The sequence below is a fragment of the Erythrolamprus reginae genome, chromosome 1 (assembly GCF_031021105.1).
Source record: "Erythrolamprus reginae isolate rEryReg1 chromosome 1, rEryReg1.hap1, whole genome shotgun sequence".
NCBI classification, from domain to species: domain Eukaryota; kingdom Metazoa; phylum Chordata; class Lepidosauria; order Squamata; family Dipsadidae; genus Erythrolamprus; species Erythrolamprus reginae.
The window spans coordinates 18,856,344-18,876,853 of NC_091950.1; the positions used below are offsets into that span (position 1 = coordinate 18,856,344).

At 40.7% G+C, this 20,510-nt stretch overlaps 1 protein-coding gene across 1 annotated transcript; it reads right to left on the bottom strand.

The window, feature by feature from the left end:
* Positions 1 to 592: 592 nt before the first annotated feature.
* Positions 593 to 20,468, bottom strand: NR2C2AP (nuclear receptor 2C2 associated protein). The gene is made up of 6 exons (XM_070732474.1): positions 20,295 to 20,468; positions 13,167 to 13,306; positions 10,450 to 10,540; positions 7,538 to 7,643; positions 2,198 to 2,266; positions 593 to 1,074 (listed from the first exon to the last, which is right to left on the bottom strand). The coding sequence occupies exons 2-6, from the start codon at positions 13,205 to 13,207 to the stop codon at positions 959 to 961; spliced, it is 423 nt and encodes a 140-aa protein (XP_070588575.1). The 5' UTR covers positions 13,208 to 13,306; positions 20,295 to 20,468; the 3' UTR covers positions 593 to 958.
* Between the last annotated feature and the right edge of the window lie 42 nt (positions 20,469 to 20,510).

Below are 20,510 nucleotides of genomic sequence, written 5' to 3' on the forward strand. Positions count from 1 at the left end.
AGTGCGCAATCGCAATAATTGGGACCAGAATTTCAGTTGCTGAGGCCTAGTTCAGTGATGGCGAAACTATGGCATCTGGGCCCACTGAGTAATCGGGAAACGGGCTGTTTCCAGCCTCCGGAGGGGGTGGGGAAGGCCTGTTTCTTTGCTCTCCCCAACCTCCAGAGACTTTCTAGGAGGGCGAAAATGGCAGGTGTAATGGGGGTGGGCCATGGCCCCCCCTTGCTCATGGCACGCATGTTAGCCCGAAGCCATTTTGGAGTTAGAGACTTTGGCCTGCTACAAATAGAATAGCACTGTGGGAATTGGGGAGGGGTGGTTGCATGAGAGGGAAAGATACCAGCCACAACAAATTATTTCCAGAAGATTCAAGGTCATCCTTTGTTCAGCACCAGCCGGAAGTACAGGGGAGGATCGTGGACGTTGAAAGAACCGGAGCGGTCCATGTGATAGATTTGTGGGTGTGGGGACAAGGGATGAACCTTAACCTGGGTGGATCACTGTAGTAAACGTTACTATCGGTTTGACCACAGTTTGCATCCCACATGGTTCTGTTAATAAATTAGAACTTGAAGAGGGCCAAGATTTGAACTCTGATTTATTTCTCGTATGTTTATTGAGACGTTGATACTGTTTTCTTTCCAGCTGTTCAAAGTGCTCCTGACATAGGAGAAAAACAGGAAGGAAGGAAATTTGCTTTATTTTATTTATTATTTTATTAATCAGATTTGTATGCCGCCCCTCTCCGCAGACTGTCAAAGCACCAAACTGAAACCAGTCAAATCTAGTTCACATTAAGTCCCAGACTTGTATTTAACCGATTAACAGAGTTGGGACCCTGTAGGTCATCTAGTCCAGCCTTACGCCCAAGCAGGAGATCCTACGCCATTTCTGACAGATGGCAATCCAGTCTGCCAGCTACACAAATCCTTCAGCTTTTGCTTCCTTCTCTTCTTTCTCAAAGTTTCTGCCCGAGGACGTCGAGATGGTAGACGATAATTCGCCCAAAAAAATCCGAGCTGTTTTGAAAAGTAATTTTCAAGTTATCCAGTGGTTCTGCTTTGAAGAGGAAGCTGTAGAGGAAGTGGGAGTTAAGGAGCAGGTCATGTGAATAGAAATAGAATAGAAATACAAACCCCAAAATAAAACACAACTGGGGGTGAAGATCCTTTATGGAGGGGTTACACAATGTAGCCCTCCCAAATTAATATGCACAGGAATAACAATAGCACTTAGACTTATATACTATTTAATGTTGCTTTATAGACCGCTTTTACAGAGACAGCATCTTGCCCCTAACAATTTCGGTTCTCATTTTAGCGACCTCGGAAGACTGGGTCAACCTTGAGCCGGTGAGGATCGAACTACTGGCAGTGAGCAGAGTCACCCTGCAATACTGCATTCTAACCACAGGGTGGCTAAGGCTTAATTTATTGAAGAACTCATCCATAGGGCAGGAAGGAACATTCAGAACATGGGGAAACCAGGATGTGGATAAAAGAGTTTGTGGGAATGCAAGGAGAGACGGCAGAAGAACAAAATATAGATGTTATTGTTTATTTATTGTTTTTATATGTACAATAAATATATTGTGTGGTTAAATTATGGGGGGTTTTAATCAGGGTTTTAGAGTTTTAGATAATATATTCAACTTCTTTTGATTGCTGTTGTATTTATACTGTTATTGTAAGCCGCCCTGAGACCTTCGGGATTGGGCGGCATAGAAGTCTAAATCAATCAATCAATCAATCAATCAATCAATCAATCAATGTTGTTTTTATATGTTGTAAGCTGCCCTGAGTTTTGGAGATATGCATATAAGTCCAAATAATAAATAAATAAAATTTTAAAACTAGGAAACAAACCAGAAATCACCCCAGAAAATCCTGCATATGAGCCTCGGTGGTGCAGTGGTTAGAGTGCAGTACTGCAGGCTATTTCTGCTGCCTGCCAGCTGCCTGCAGTTTGGTAGTTCGAATCTCACCAGGTCCAAGGTTGACTCAGTTTTCCATCCTTAACGAGGTGGGTCAAATGAGAACCCAAATTGTTGGGGGAAGAGGCTGACTCCGTAAAGAGCTTAGAGAGGGCTGTAAAGCACCGTGAAGAAGTATAAATCTAAATGATAATTGCTGTTGCTATAGATCCACACATTTTGTTATTTCGGCTCTTGGTGTTCTGAATTAGTTGTCAAAGGATATCTGGAGAGAATTGTTATCTTCAGGGTAGACTTCAGCAACAGTGGAGAGATTTTCTCCTTTCCGGCCACCTTTGGAAGTTTGAATGCAGAAAAACAAGATGTGCAGTTGGTTAAAATATTTGGGAAGTGTTTTTTTACTGCTATTATTGGGCACTCCTGATTTCACAATGAAAAGAATTTGGAAAGGAAAAATACCTGGAAAGAGACAGTACTTGCAGTCCTCAACTTACAAGTGACTATTTAGTAACCATGCTGAGTTATGACAGATCTCCCTGAGGTTATTTATGACATAGTTCAGAAGTTCTAACAGTCGAATAATAGAGCTGGAAGGGACCTTGGAGGTCTTCTAGTATAATAATAATAATAATAATAATAATAATAATAATAACAACAACAACAACAACAACCACAACAACAACAACCACAACAACAATTTGTATGCCGCCTCTCTCTGAGGACTAATCTAATCTAATCTAATCTAATCTAATCTCTGCAAGACCTCTAGCCACTGCCTGGTTCCAGCCAATCACCCTTTTCCTGCAAGACATAATAAGCTATGATGGGCAAGCAACTACCATATTTTTGGGAATATAAAATGCACCTTTTTTCTCCCTAAAAGAGGCTGATAATTTGGATGCGTCTTATACTCTGAATGTAGCTTCCCCCCCTTCCCCACCAGCCCTAGCTAGCTGTAGGGCTTTATAGGTCATAACTAGGGGTGGGCTGCTGCCTGGAACGCAGTGGGGTAGCAAAAATGGGGCTCCACCCCTGAGCACCCAGTTTGCACTAAAAGACATTGAAAGAAAATGGAGGGCGTCTTGCATAAGCCACGCCCACCGTGCGTAGTAAAAATTTTGGTAGCTCTTCACTGGTCATAACCAACACTTTAGACTGAGTCCGGAAACCAATTGGCAGCCAAGTTTTAAGGACTGATTTGCTTATTTCTAACACTGGTCAGGTTTCTGCCCTCAAATTTGACCATAAAAGTTTATTTTGCTGTTCTCTCAGCATCTAATGATAAAAAAATACGACTTTTGCTCATGAAGCACTTACAGCTGGCTCATTAGTATGACGTTTATTTTATACAGATTTCCACAGCAAGACGGTTTAAAAAAATACCTCAGAGCTGCCTGCATCCTATTAAAAAATACTCAATATAATATTATTTTACTAACATTTATTTATTTATTTAATTTGTTTGTTTCTATTTATATGCCGCTCAATCCCATGGGACTCAGAGTGGATATACAGAATACTAAATAAAATACAACATTAAACATTATATACATTATATACTGTCCAATTCAACTCTAGGGGGTGGTGCTGATCTCCGTTTCTTAGCCGAGGCGACCAGTGTAGTCATATGGCTGATGTGACTGTACGCCGAGGTGCATGGAATTCTGTTACAGAAATATAGAAGATTGAGGCAGAAAAAGACCTCATGGTCCATCTAGTCTGCCCTTATACTATTTTCTGTATTTTATCTTAGGATGGATCTATGTTTATCCCAGGCATGTTTAAATTCAGTTACTGTGGATTTACCAACCACGTCTGCTGGAAGTTTGTTCCAAGCGTCTATGACTCTTTCAGTGAAATAATATTTTCTCACGTTGCTTCTGATCTTTCCCCCAACTAACCTCAGATTGTGTCCCCTTGTTCTTGTGTTCACTTTCCTGTTAAAAACACTTCCCTCCTGAACCCTATTTAACCCTTTAACATATTTAAATGTTTCGATCATGTCCCCCCTTTTCCTTCTGTCTTCCAGACTATACAGATTGAGTTCATTAAGTCTTTCCTGATACGTTTTATACTTAAGACCTTCCACCATTCTTGTAGCCCGTCTTTGGACCCGTTCAATTTTGTCAATATCTTTTTGTAGGTGAGGTCTCCAGAACTGAACACAGTACTGTACTCCAAATGTGGTCTCACCAGCGCTCTATATAAGGGGATCACAATCTCCCTCTTCCTTCTTGTTATACCTCTAGCTATGCAGCCAAGCATCCTACTTGCCTTTCCTACCGCCCGACCACACTGCTCACCCATTTTGAGACTGTCAGAAATCACTACCCCTAAATCCTTCTCTTCTGAAGTTTTTGCTAACACAGAACTGCCAATGCAATACTCAGATTGAGGATTCCTTTTCCCCAAGTGCATTATTTTACATTTGGAAACATTAAACTGCAGTTTCCATTGCTTTGACCATTTATCTAGTAAAGCTAAATCATTTACCATATTACAGACTCCTCCAGGAATATCAACCCTATTGCACACTTTAGAGTCATCGGCAAATAGGCAAACCTTCCCTACCAGACCTTCCCCTATGTCACTCACAAACATATTAAAAAGAATAGGACCCAGAACAGACCCTTGTGGCACACCGCTTGTAACCTGTCTCTGCTCAGAATACTCGCAATTAACAATAACTCTCTGATGTCTACACTTCAGCCAGCTTGAAATCCACTGAACTATCCAGGGATTAAGTCCAATCTTCACTAATTTATCTATCAGCTCTTTATGTGGAACCGTATCAAAGGCTTTGCTGAAGTCCAGATAGGCAATATCCACGGCACCACCTTGATCCAACACCTTTGTGACATAGTCAAAGAAATCAATGAGATTAGTCTGACATGATTTGCCTTCAGTAAAGCCATGCTGATTTGGGTCCAAGAAGTTATTGTTTTTTAGGTGCTGATTTATCCCCTTTTTGAGTAGAGTCTCCATCATTTTAACTATAACTGATGTCAAGCTAACTGGCCTGTAGTTACCAGCTTCTTCTCTACTGCCCTTCTTGTGGATAGGCACAACACTGGCCATTCTCCAATCCTCAGGAACATCTCCTGTTAACAGGGATTGGTTAAACAAATCAGTCAGGGGGGCAGCAATGACAGATCTGAGTTCTTTAAGAACTCTGGGGTGGATGCCATCTGGACCCATTGCCTTATCTATCTTTAATCGTTCAAGTTCTTCTAAGACATCGGCTTCTAAGATCACTGGAGCTGAATCCATACAGCTGGAAGCAATGCTATATCCCTTTATAGTATTATTTTGTAAGGTGTTTTTTGAGAAAACTGAACAGAAGTAGCTATTGAAATGGTCAGCGATCTCCTTATTCCCATTAATGCATTAATTATTCCTGGTACTAAGCTTTGTGATGCTGCAGTTTTTCTTCTTCCTATCACTAATATATCTGAAGAAGGTTTTATCCCCCTTCTTTACAGATTTTGCAATTTCTTCCTCTTTTGAGGCTTTAGCAGCATATATTATCTGTTTCGCCTCCTTCTGTCTCATTTTGTACACCTCTCTATCAGCTATACTTCCAGACTCTTTATACCTCCTATAGGCAGCCTTTTTTTCATTGACTATAGCCCTTACATCATTGCTAAACCATAGCGGTTTCTTCTTCCTTTTACCTTTAGTTATTTGCTTTACATAAAGTCTTGTGGCTTTTAAGATGGCCTTTTTTAATACAGTCTACTGGGTGCTCGCTCCTGCCATTTTATCCCTCCCCTTTAATTCATTATTTAAATATTCCCCCATTGCATTAAAATTTGTTTTTCTGAAATCCAATACTTTGGTTGCAGTATAGGATTGCTCACAATCAGTTTTTACATCAAACCACAAACATGGATGGTCACTGCAACCTAAATTTTCTCCCACCTTGACCTCTGAAATCCAATTCCCATTTGTAAAAACTAAATCTAGAATATTCTCCCCTCTAGTTGGTGTCTTAACTAGCTGTGCCAGAGCTGCTCCTGTAAAGGCCTCTACTATATTCTTACTTTTGCATGTAAGGGCATTGGGGATATTCCAGTCAACATCAGGCATGTTGAAATCACCCATAACCACAATATCTCCCTTTACTGCCATTAGGGTAATTTCATCCACCATCTTGTTGTCATGTTCCTCAGATTTCCCTGGAGGCCTATAGATCACCCCAATTCTAATGACATAACCGTCTTTATTTTGCATGCAAATCTAGAGGGTCTCCAGATCTTTACATGTATTTTGAATTAGTATTGTTTTTAGACTTTCTTTAACATAAATGGCTACTCCACCTCCCCTTCTCTCTATTCTATCCTTCCTATACAGTGTATATCCTGGTATGGATATTTCCCATTCATTAGAATCCTTAAACCATGTCTCAGTTATGGCAACCAGGTCCAAATTATCTCTAGATATTATGGCCATTAACTCACAGAGCTTGTTGCTCAAGCTTTGAGAATTCGTGCACATTACCCGAAGAACATTATTTTCATTATTAGTTTGCCCCTTATCATCAACAACTACATCTATTTTATTTACAGCTCCCTTTTCATAAGCTTCCAGAAACTGATTTATCCTCATTGGTCGGGGACAGAAATCATCCACATCTGGTACATCTCTGTCCCCTTTACCTAGTTTAAATGCCTGTCCAAAAAAGTTCTGAATTCCTCACCGAGCACCTGGGTACCACTGTATGATGGATGCAAACCATCCCTCTTAAACAACTCCCTATTAGACCACCTACTGACATCATGACTTACATAGCCAAAACCTTCAGCTTTACACCACTGTCTTAACCACACATTAAACTCTCTGATACAAGTTGTTTTATCCTCCTGGCCACAAACCGGTAACACCTCTGAGAAAGTCACTGAATCAGTTATTTTACCCAGCTCCACACTTAGACATTGAAAATCTCTTTTTACTACATTAACATTTCTCTGGGACAAATCATTTGTGCCAAGATGCACCACCACATCAACGTTATTACCTTTACTCACAGCCTTGACAATGTTTGTTATCTGCCTCCTGTCCCTGCGGGCAGTGGCTCCTGGAAGACACCTCATCACCTTCACCGCATCCTTCCTCTGTCCCAAATCAACACCTCTGACAATCGAGTCACCCACAAGAACATGTGTCCTCTTTTTATTTCTACTAACTGGACTTGGTTTGGTGACACTATGCACCTCATTTACAACAACTTCTCCTTTGAACATCCCCTCATTCTCCGCCTGAGGGGCCTTGCTAATACCTACAACATCCTTATTATTTAAATCCGCAAGAACATTATAGGAATTGGATACAGAGAGACCAAATGTCTTCCCACAGAAGTGGTACCTATTCATCTATTCACATTTGCATGCTTTCAAACTACAAGGAACTGGGGCAAGTAATAGGAACTCACTTCCATTGCACAGCGCTCAGGTCTCAAATCTGGGCCCTCAGCTTTGCAGCTTAACACCATCACATTAAATACATTTACATATGGAAAATACACACACACACCCCTCTATAACTCAGATAGAAAAAAAACCCTGAGCAACGACATGTATTTTTAATTGTGGGTGAGCTGTTTACCTTGAAGAATGCATTTTCGGCTTGCAAAGCCCCCCTGGAACTGAATCTGAATTTGAGAAGCCTGGACAGTCTGAGGAAATTCCATTGTGAGCCACTGGATGGCGCCCTAATACAGCAAAAACAGGACATCACTGGCTTAAGAGAAATTCAAACCAATAGAAAAATATAGAAGGGCAGATAATTGTTAAAAGGAAAACTTTCTGTTCAAGTTTTCTCTCCCCCACTCTACCCCTCCCTCCCTCCCTCACACACACACACACACACACACACACACACAAACACACAAACACACAGAAATGGTAGTTGCACCGGCCTAATTCAGTATTTTTCAACTTTTGCAACCTTTAAACAGTGGTTCCTCATGTTGTGGTGACCCCCAACCATACGTCCAGCACCCATTCTCCCAACAGAGCTTTATTGGCAGGAAGGTCAGAGGGACACCCCCACTGTAAACACCTGATTGGTCAGATTGTAAAAAGGCACCAGAATAGAAGCTATAGTTCCCAACACCATGGGGAGATCACTTAATACAAAGATGTCAAAATGCCTGATTGTATGCTCCAAGACGCCAGAAGAGAAGCTTCAGTTCCTAACACCATGGGAAATTTGTCTTTTCCCGTGGCCTTAGGTGACTCCTGTGAAACGGTGAAAAAATGGCCAAACCGGAAGTTTTATTTATTTATATTTATTTATTTTGCCAAGTACGTATTTATAATATACATACAGGGGGTGGACAAAAAAACGGAAACACCTGACTTTTTGGCATCATAATGTTTGCACATGTTCAAATCAATCAAAACTTGACATATTTTAATGTTTTTTTAAAAAGAAATTCTGTTATTTGATATGTTTTTTTAAACTACCTTTTTTAAAACAGAAATTTAAGGAAATTGGTTATAACCTTCTAGAAATGGCAGAACTCTCAGACTTTCAAAGAGGCCAAATTGTTGGTGCTCAAATGGCAGGCGCTAGTGTAACAGAAAGTGCCCGAATGTTTGGCGTTTCAAGAGGTCATGTCTCAAAAGTAATGACTGCCTTTGAAAGAGAAGTGGAAACGTCCTCAGCCAAGCACAGGTCTGGTCGAAAGTTGTCCGAGAAAGTCCGTCGAACTCTAAAGCGAATTGTTAGAGCGGATCGCAAGACCGCAGCTCCTAAAATCACTGCAGAGCTCAATAGACACGCACAGAACCCAATTTCCAGAAAAACTGTTCGAAGGGAGCTTCACAAATCTGGATTCCAAATCTGGATTTTTAAGGTGTTTCCATTTTTTTGTACACCCCCTGTAGATATAACATTGTTTATATGCATGAGTCTCAGGAGAAGGGCGGCCTAGAAATCGAATTAAATAAGCAAGCAAGCAAATAAATAAATAAATAATGGGTACTGATAAGAGGGAACAATTGGACAGGGATGGTAGGCACGCTGGTGCTCTCTGTTGGGCTGTTTTCAACACTCTGGAGCCTTCAGGGAAGCTTCCTAAAGCCTCGGAGTGCGAAAAACAGCACAACAAGCAAACCGGAAGTCTGTTTTTGTGAACTTCCGGTTTTCCCATTGGGCGTTTTTTTGTACTCTGAGGCTCCAGGGAAGCTTCCCTGAAGCCTCCAGAGGGTGAAAGGGCTTTCCCCAAGGCCGAAAATCAGTTGGCTAGTACGCACAGGCACGCTGGAACTGACATAGGGCAACAGCTTGCCTGCCCTCTGATGTGACTCTGCGTCCCACAGATTGCCATAGATTCGCTATCACTGCTTTAAGGTGTATGGACTTCCACTCCCAGAATTCCCTAGTTTTTTTCCCCCTCCAGCAATCCCCAAATTTGGGCCAGTCACTCACTAATCTAAGAAATGGAATTCTTTATTGGCCAAGTGTATTTGAACACACAAGGAATTTGTCTTTGATGCATATGCTCTCAGTGTACATAAAAGAAAATATATACTGCTGAAAAAAATAAAGGGAACGCTCAAATAACACATCCTAGATCTGAATGAATGAAATATTCTCATTGAATACAGTGTTCCCTCGATTTTTGCGGGTTCGAACTTCACAAATAGCCTATACCACGGTTTTTCAAAAAATATTAATGAAAAAATACTTCGCAGTTTTTTTTCTATACCACGGTTTTTCCCGCCCGATGACGTCATACATCATCGCCAAACAAATAATTTTTGCAAATAAATAACAAAAAAAATAATTATTGTTAATAAATAATTATGTTTATAAATATCAGGATTACTAAGTGTCTTATTTAATGGTGAGTACCAGTAATAAGGGTGAGTAAATGGTTGTTAAGGGAATGGGAAATGGTAATTTAGGGGTTTAAAGTGTTAAGGGAAGGCTTGCGATACTGTCCGTAGCCAAAAATGGTGTATTTACTTCCGCATCTCTACTTCGCGGAAATTCGACTTTCGCGGGCGGTCTTGGAACACATCCCTGCGAAAATCGAGGGAACACTGTACTTCGTTCTGTACAAAGCTGACTGTGCACAACAGCATGTGAAATTGATTGTCTATCAGTGTTGCTTCATAAGTGGACAGTTTGATTTCACAGAAGTTTGATTTACTTGGAGTTATATTGTGTTGTTTAAGTGTTACCTTTGGGGTTTTTTTGAGCAGTGTACATTTGTCGAGAATCATGAAGTACAACACTTAATGATTGTCATAGGAGTCAAATAAGCAATCAGGAAACAATCAATATTCATAAAAATCTTAAGGATACAAGCAACAAGTTACAGTCGAAAGTTGGAGGAAATGGGTGATAGGAATGATGAGAAAAAACTAGCAGTATTAGTAATGCAGACTTAGAAAATAAACAAACAAGCATTGGTCTAGCTCGCAAATGAGTTGTCAGGTTCACAAGAAGTGTGTATGGGTGTGAATGCTCCAGGCAAAAGTAGGATGTTATTTATAAGACTTCACCTGGTCTGAACTCCAACTGGTTTCCTCATTTCCGTCAAACATGTACTTCTTTCCAAATTGTTTCACCTCTCGGTTGAGGACAGAGCTCACCCTAAGAATGCAGAAAATAAAAAGGAAGAGTGAAGGGGATTTTCTTTTCCGGATCTCAATGCCAAACTAACTGGTAGAAGAGAAATTTTGCACTTGTAATTACAGAGTAATCAAATTGGAAGGGACCTTGAATGTCTTCTAGTCCAGGGGTAGACAAAGTTTGGGGGAAAGATCAAAAGCAACGTGAGAAAATATTATTTTACTGAAAGAGTAGTAGATCCTTGGAACAAACTTCCAGCAGACGTAATAGATAAATCCACAGTAACTGAATTTAAACATGCCTGGGATAAACATATATCCATCCTAAGATAAAATACAAAAAATAGTATAAGGGCAGACTAGATGGATCATGAGATCTTTTTCTGACGTCAGGCTTCTATGTTTCTATGACAAAGTTTTATTTATTTATATTTATTTATTTTGTCAAGTATATATTTGTAATATACAGTGATACCTCGTCTTACAAACGTCTCGTCATACAAACTTTTCGAGATACAAACCTGGGGTTTAAGATTTTTTTGCCTCTTCTTACAAACTATTTTCACCTTACAAACCCACCGCCGCTGGGATGCCCCGCCTCCAGACTTCCGTTGCCAGCCAGCAAAGCACTAGTTTTTGCGCTGCTGGGATTCCCCTGAGGCTCCCCTCCATGGGAAACCCCACCTCTGGACTTCTGTGTTTTTGTGATGCTGCAGGGGAATCCCAGCAGCACAAAAATGGGTGCTTCGCTGGCGACGGAAGTCCGGAGGTGGGGTTTCCCAGCAAGGGGAGCCTCAGGGGAATCCCAGCATCGCAAAAACACAGATGTCCGGAGGTGGGGTTTTGAGGACTTTGGTGTTTTTGCAATGCTGCGATTTCACTGATGCTCCCTTCACTGGGAAACGCCACCTCCGGACTTCCGTTGCCAGCGAAGCGCTGGTTTTTGCGATGCTGGGATTCCCCTGCAGCATCGCAAAAACACAGAAGTCCAGAGGTGGGGTTTCCCATGGAGGGGAACCTCAGGGAATCCCAGTAGCACAAAAACGGGCACTTCGGCTGGCAAAAGGGATGAATTTTGGGCTTGCACGCATTAATCGCTTTTCCATTGATTCCTACGGGAAACATTGTTTCGTCTTACAAACTTTTCACCTATTAAGTCTGTAAGACAAGGTATCACTGTATATAGATATAACCCTGTTTATATACATAAGATGGACACTGTGAAGAGGGAACAATTGGACTGTTTTCCTCTTGATGTCATATCACTCCCTTCTTCCTCTCATCCCTCTACTTTCTTTCTCCTTCTCTCCGCTTCTTCCCTTCCTTCTCTACTCCCTTTTCTCCCGCTTAACCAGTAGCGGGTTCCTACCAGTATGGCTGACACCATCATACTGGCAGGGAAAATTGAGCTGAAGCACATATCTCCATGTCTCTGGTGTGTGCCCGAGCAAGATTTTGCTTCTCTGCATGTGCAGTGGGAGCAGCAACCCCTGCCTGCTCTATAGTTAACAGACAGGTAAGATTCAATCTGCTCTTTTTTAGAAACATAGAAGATTGACGGCAGAAAAAGACCTGGTCCATCTAGTCTGCCTTTATACTATTTCCTGTATTTTGTCTTAGGATGGATCTATGTTAATCCCAGGCATGTTTAAATTCAGTTACTGTGGATTTACCAACCACGTCTGCTGGAAGTTTGTTCCAAGCATCTACTCCTCTTTCAGTAAAATATTTTCTCACGTTGCTTTTGATCTTTCCCCCAATTAACCTCAGATTGTGCCTCCTTGTTCTTCTGTTCACTTTCCTATTAAAAACACTTCCCTCCTGAACCTTATTGAACCATTTAACATATTTAAATGTTTCGATCATATCCCCCCTTTCCCTTCTGTCCTCCAGACTATACAGATTGAGTTCATGAAGTCTTTCCTGATAGGTTTTATGCTTAAGACCTTCCATCATTTTTGTAGCCCCTCTTTGGACCAATTCAATTTTATCCATATCTTTTTGTAGGTGAGGTCTCCAGAACTGAACACAGTACAGTGTTCCCTCGATTTTCGCGAGTTCGAACTTCGCGAAAAGTCTATACCACGGTTTTTCAAAAATATTAATGAAAAAATATTTGGCGGTTTTTTCCCTATAACATGGTTTTTCCCGCCCGATGACATCATACGTCATCGCCAAACTTTCCTCTGCTTTTAATAAATATTTTTTAAAATAAACTTTAATAAATAAATATGGTGAGTAATATTCTAAATGGTTGCTAAGGGAATGGGAAATTGTAATTTAGGGGTTTGTGATACTGTTCATAGCCAAAAATAGTGTATTTACTTCCGCATCTCTACTTTGTGGAAATTTGACTTTCGCGGGCAGTCTTGGAACGCATCCCCCGCGAAAATTGAGGGAACCCTGTACTCCAAATGGGGCCTCACCAGCGCTCTCTACAGTGGGATCACAATCTCCCTCTTCCTGCTTGTTATACCTCTAGCTATGCAGCCAAGCATTCTACTTGCTTTCCTACTGCCCGACCACACTGCTCACCCATTTTGACACTGTCAGAAATCACTACCTCTAAATCCTTCTCTTCTGAAGTTTTTGCTAACACAGAACTGCAGAATTTTTCAAAAACTGAAGATCCAAAGAAATACACTTACCTGCTTATCGTTTCAGAGCAAATCAGGGAAGACCCAGCCATGTTTGGCTTCCGGTCAAGTAAAACACAACAAAGGTGACTCAATACCAAACGGAACAGCGTGCGCGCACATTCGTGTCCTCTTCCGAAGATTGTAGTCGACTGTGTTTTTTATTAAAGAAGAATCAGAACAAAATGAATTTAGAACCAGTCTTGTCAGATCATTCTTAGAATTAACACACATTGAGATAATCAACACCGCAGATCAGCGGGTTCTTAACTTTGGCAGCTTGAAGGTGAGTGGACTTCAACTCCCAGAATTCCCCAGCTGGCTGTGGAATTCTGGGAGTTGAAGTTCACTCATCTTCAAGCTGCTAATGTTTTTTTTAAATATATTTTAATTGGTTTTGCAGATGAGTTTACATAAAACAAACATAAAACAGTGCACAGTACATCGTGCCATCAGCTTCTCCAATTTATTTTCATCAAAGTTGTTTAATCTTATTTCCATGATTTCAAAATGAATGTGATCCACCATGTACCAGTACCAGTTCTGTAGTGTCCATTTTATAGACTCTTTCCAACCCAATACCACTACCGCTTGAGCGCTTTCTAATGCTGCAGTTTTTATTTTTTTAAATCTCTTAGTTCTCTTTGTTTAATTAATATCGCTATTTCTTTTGTAATTATCCAATTAATATTTAGCATTTTATTTATTTCATTCTGCACTTCCTTTCAATATTTCTGAATTTCAACACACTCCCAGAACATAAGCATGAAAATTCCTTTCTTTTGGCAACCATGCCAACAATTACCTTTCTCTTTCCCCTGGAAGTGTGCAAGTTGTGCTGGTGTATAATACCATTTATGTATTCAAGCTGCTAATGTTGAGAAACATTGCTCTAGGCCTGTGGGGTGGTCACAGGTACGCGCATACCCACACCTATAATTCCATGCAGGAAGCCCCATGTGTGCGCATGTGATTCCGCATGCGTGCATGACCTCAGGGACCACTAAATTCATAATTTTAAATCCGGCGGACCACTAATATGATCTGCCTAACGACCGGCTGGGTGGGAGTGGTTAGGCGATCATGTGACTGAGTGGGCGTGGCCAATGCAATGTCACTCACATCAAGAGGCGCCTTGCCAGTCTCTACTCGCCCCTTCCCACCCAGCCTGCCCGCTTGGGCTCCTTAGGGCCCCAACAAGAAGCAGTTGTTGGAGCTGAGCCCCATGAAAAAGAGTTGGCAAAACAGCTGGCTCAGTTCAAATTGGATCCGACCAGGAAGGAGGCTCAGAAGAAGCACCTCACTGAAGACTAGGAACATAGGCTTTCCAAGCAGAGGGAAGACCTGTGGGAGTCCAAGGCCAGATAATGGTGCCTGGAGGGAGGCTCAGCGGGCTGAAATGGTCAGCCAGTTTCAGACCATGATGCTGACCCAATAGAATAAGGCCCTCTGGCTCTTCGCCATCAGTAGCACTTACTTCCAGCCTTCACCCAAAGCTCAGCACCAGGAGGATGAAGGAGTAGTTTCAGGACCCCTGATTTAGTGCAATATAAAAAATGCAAATAATTTTTCTCATGGACCACCAAGATTTTCTTACGGACCACTAGTGGTCCATGGACTACTCGTTGGTGACCACTGTTCTAGTCCAATCCCCTGATCAGGCAAGAAACTCTATACCATTTTAGACAACTGGCTATCCAACATCTGCTTAAAAACTTCCGGTGTTGGAACATTCACAAATTCTGGAGGCAAGCTGTTCCACAGATTCATTGTTCTAACTGTCAGGAAGTTTCTCCTTAGTTCTAAGTTGCTTCTCTCCTTGATTAGTTTCCACCCATTGCTTTTTGTTCTGCCCTCAGGTGCTTTGGAGAATAGGTTGACTCCTTTTTCTTTGTGGTAACCCCTGAGATACTGGAAGACTGCTATCATGTCTCCCCTTGTGGGGAAAATGGGAGGAGGAAAGAATATTAGCTTTGCAGGCTGCCTTGAGTTTTTATAAAAAATAATAATAAAGGCGAGACGTAAGAAATATATAAAGAATAAAATTAATTGAACCCATTAGAGAGCAATAGAAAGAAGGATCCGTGCTGGGCTCACCGAAGGAGGAACTATTCAAAATATAGCGCAAACAGACCTATCAGCGATAACAATAAAAGCAACTGGATTTAATCGGTAGAATTATATGAGGCTTTTATTTTAACTGCTGGCTTCCCACTTTCTCTCGGCTCTAATTTTTTAAAGTCAACCTATTTAAAGGTTATTTTGCAGCACAACGTGTTTTAGAATATTGTTAAAGTGATTCAAAGAGTATTTTAATTAAAGTAAATTTAAAAAGAGTTCAAGTTCCAGAAATCTACCAGTGTCTCACATGTGGTTATATATAGTTTATTCTTTATTTAATTAAATCACAAGTGTTATTATTATTTATTAGATTTGTATGCCGCCCCGAGATTTCAGGGAAGGAGGCATACAAATCTAATAAATAAATTAATTGTAACCTGACTTTGCTCAGAATACTCGCCATTAACAATAACTCTCTGATGTCTATGCTTCAGCCAGCTTGAAATCCACTGAACTATCCAGGAATTAAGTCCAATCTCCACTAATTTATCTATCAGCTCTTTATGTGGAACCGTATCAAAGGCTTTGCTGAAGTCCAGATAGGCAATATCCACGGCACCACCTTCATCCAACACCTTTGTGACATAGTCAAAGAATTCAATGAGATTAGTCTGACATGATTTGCCTTCAGTGAAGCCATGCTGATTTGGGTCCAATAAGTTAGTGTTTTTTAGGTGCTGATTTATCCTCTTTTTGAGTAGAGTCTCCATCATTTTAACTATAACTGATGTCAAGCTAACTGGCCTGTAGTTACCAGCTTCTTCTCTACTGCCCTTCTTGTGAATAGGCACAACACTGGCCATTCTCCAATCCTCAGGAACATTTATTTTTTATTTTTTATTTTATTTATTCTTTGTCCAATATACAATACATATGGAAGAGAATAGACATTAAGCAATATATATAAAGATAGAAAGTAAAAAAGAAGAGAATATATATGATATAAGAGATACGGAGAGAATATACAGTATATGATATATACATACAATACACATACATACAAACATACATACATACATACATACATACATATATATATGTCAAATGTTTTTGCTGAATTTGAAAATACACATATATATCAAATGTTCCCAGCCGAACCCCCAAAATTAAGGGAAACTAGGACGGCATCTCCTGTTAACAGGGATTGGTTAAACAAATCAGTCAGGGGGGTAGCAATGACAGATCTGAGTTCTTTAAGAACTCTGGGGTGGATGCCATCTGGATCACATTAACGCCAACGTCAAACTAACCACACTGTGGATTAGTAGGATATCTGGGCCCCACCAATAATGAAGGCTGTTTATTTTACTAGAGTTTCTGTCGTCCTCTTGTCTCAACTTCAGTTCTCAAAATTCCCCAACTAGCACAACTAAGTCTCTCTGCCAAGGATTCTGGGAACCGAAGTCCACTCATCTTCCCAGAATGCCTAGATAGAGAAAGGCTTATTTTAAATCTCTGCTTGGTTTATGAAGCCACCCACTTATTATACTTAGCCTTACAATTAAGCCACGGTTAAAAACTTTGTAGCTTTTAATTAGGCTTTAAACTGAATTAACATTTTAATTAAAACACTAACACTCAAAAGCCTAAACGACTATAAAGATTAGGTTTTAACATTAGTATGAATAGCCACAATGTTTACCAAATTTTACTCCCAGGAAATCCCCCCCTCTGTTTCCCTTGAGGCCTGTTTTAATTTATTTAGCTCTCTTTGAAGATAAAAAATTGTCCTGGCACAGGAACCTATGACCACAATTAAACTCAAAATTTATGTCGTTAAAGTGAGAAATCTGTTAAGTGAGTTTTGCCCCATTTTATGACTTTTCTCACATTTATTAATAGAATCACTGTGGTTCTTAAATTAGGGATATGGGTTGTTAAATTTGGTTTTCCCCGTGTTTGTCAGAAGTTTGCAAAAGGTGATCATACGATTCTGAGAAATTGCAACTGTCATAAATGTGAGTCAGCTGTCAAGCATCTGAATGTAAATTACGAGGACCAATGGTTATAAGTGTGAAAAATTGTCATAATAAGTCAATTTTTCAGTGCCGTTTTAACTTTGAACGGTCACTAAATGAACTGTTGTAAGTCAAGGATTGTCTGTATACAGAGGAATGCCACCTGCTCCCAATTCACATTTAGTGACTGTTCAAAGTTACAACAGCACTGAAAAAAGTGACTTACTGTATGACTGTTTTTCACACGATTGTTGTAGGATCTCCATGATCACTTGATTTACATCCACTGACTCACATTTATGACGGTTGCAGTGTCTCGGGGTCACCCGACCTCCTTTTGCGACCTTCCGATGAAGTCAATGGGAAAGCCAAATTCACTTAACAACCGTATTATTAATTTAACGACTGTAGGGGATTCACTTAGCAAATGTGGCCAGGAAAGTTGTAAGATGGGGCAAAAACTCACTTAACAATTTTCTCACTTAACATCAATTTTGGGCTCAATTGTGGTTGTAAATTGAGGACTACCTGTTCACCGAGCTTTCCCCATTTAGATTAGATTAGATTTATTGGATTTATATGCCGCCCCTCTCCGCAGACTCGGGGCGGCTCACAACAATGGCAAAAACAGTACATGGTAACAAAGCTAATATTTAGCAATCTAAATTACAGTTTTAAGTTAAAAAGTCCATAAAAGCAACCCCAATGTATATAAAAAACAAGCACACAATCAATCATAGACCAAAACTACATGGGCAAGGGGGAGATGTTTCAATTCCCCCATGCCTGACGGCAGAGATGGGTTTTAAGGAGTTTACGAAAGGCAAGGAGGGTGGTGGCAATCCTAATCTGTGGGGGGTGGGTGGTTCCAGAGGGTCGGAGCCACCACAGAGAAGGCTCTTCCCCTGGGTCCCGCCAGACGACATTGTTTAGTCGACGGGACCCGGTGAAGGCCAACTCTGTGGGACCTAACCGGTTGCTGGGATTCGTGCGGCCGAAGGCGGTCCCGGAGATTATAGGTCATAACCAACACTTTGAATTGTGACCGGAAACTGATCGGCAACCAATGCAGACTGCGGAGTGTTGGAGTAACATGGGCAAAGCCCATGATTGCTCTCGGAGCTGCATTCTGCACGATCTGGAGTTTCCAAACATTCTTCAAAGGTAGCCCCATGTGGAGAGCATTATAAGCCATTATAAGCATGTTCTGTGTGTGAGCTCTCACTGGGAATTTAATCCCCGAATCAATGTTTTTTAAGCTTGGCAAACTTCTAAGCGGTGTGCATGTCAACTCCCACAATTTAGCAGGGCTGACTGGGGAATTCTGGGAATTGAAGTCCCTTTCATCTTAAAGAAGCTAAGCTTGAAAAACACTGATCTATAGCTGGCCCCAAGAAGATGTGTTGGAAATGCAAAAAAGAGCAAGACACTTTCTACCATATGTGGTGGATATGTCCCGAAGCTAAACAATACTGGAGGAAAATACATAAATGGATACAAGAAGTAATAGGTACAATCATTGAATATACATCTGAATTTTTTTCTGTTAGGAATTGTTAAGAAATAATACCCCCAAAATATTAAGTCTACAGAGTCTACGGAGAGGGGCGGCAGTCTACGGAGAGGGGCAGCATACAAATCTAATAAATAAATTAAGTATTTAATGCTACACATTGGAACAGCGGCAAGAATTACCTACGTGCAACATTGGAAATACTCCCAGATACCTTTGGAGACGGAAATTATTTTTTAAAAATTGCAATTGTGCTGAGATGGAGAGATTAACAATGGAACTGAACGGTCAAAAAGACTCTGAGTATCATAATATATCAGTGGTTCTCCATCTGGGGGTCGGGACCCCTTTGGGGTTGAATGACCGTTTCGCAGAGGTCACCTAAGACCAGGGGAAAAGACAAATTTCCCATGGTGTCAGGAACTAAAGTTTTTATTCCGGCGCCTTGGAATATATTTTTACAATCCGACCAATCAGGCGTTTACAGTGGGGGTGTCTCTCTGAGCTTCCTGCCAATTAGCTTAAAGCTCTATTGGGAGAATTGGCGCTAGATTTATGGTTGGGGATCATTACAACATAAGGAACTGCATTAAGGGGTTGCGGCATTAGAAAGGTTGAGAACCACTGTAATACATGGACTATATTGTGATCCCGCTGTATAGACCGCTGGTGAGACCATATTTGGGATACTGTGTTCAGTTCTGGAGACCTCACCTACAAAAAGATATGGATAAAATTGAACGGGTCCAAAGACGGGCTACAAGACTGGTGGAAGGTCTTAAGCATAAAACTGATAGTCTGGAGGACAGAAGGGAAAGGGGGGACACGATCATTTAAATAGGTTAAAGGGTTAAATAAGGTTCAGGAGGGAAGTGTTTTTAATAGGAAAGTGAACACAAGAACGACGGGGCACAATCTGAGGTTAGTTGGAGGAAAGATCGGAAGAAACATGAGAAAATATTATGTTACTGAAAGAGTAGTAGATGTTTGGAACAAATTTCCAGCAGATGTGGTCGGTAAATCCACAGTAACTGAATTTAAACATGCCTGCGATAAGCATATATCCATCCTAAGATAAAATACAAGAAATAGTATAAGGGCAGACTAGATGGACCATGAGGTCTTTTTCTGCCGTCAATTTTCTGTTTCTATGACTAAATGGTATGAAGCTTCAAAAAAAGAGAGAAATATCTAGAATTAATAGGAGATGGATGTGGAAGAAAATACTATAAGGATAAACAATGAAAAATTATAAATTATGTAAGTATTAATACCAATGTATATACACTGCTCAAAAAAAATAAAGGGGACCCCTAAACAACACAATATAACTCCAAGTAAATCAAACTTCTGTGAAATCAAACTGTCCACAATATGAAAACCAATAAAAATTATTGCAAAAAAGAAAAGAAAAGATAAACACTGACCTGTAGATTCAATCTTTGCCCCCCTCCCCCTTTCCAGCATGGACATTTAAACCATGTTCTTTGGACTAAGCAATTGCATGCACAAGAGGCGAAGGGCAGGGGCCAGGCTTTTCCTACTGACCTGCAAACTTTGCAAAAAAGGAGCAGACACCGAAAACGACCTCGAGGCACTCGCTTCCTATGTGTATTTCTTCTTCTCTCCCATCCAGGCTGGAGAAAGAAAGCCACAAGAAGCACGAACAGAAGCGAAGAGCAGGAGAAATTCGCCCCGTGCCGCTCACACTTCCGGCTTCCTGCAGCCCTGGAAAATCTTAAAGAGACACGACAGAAAAGACCT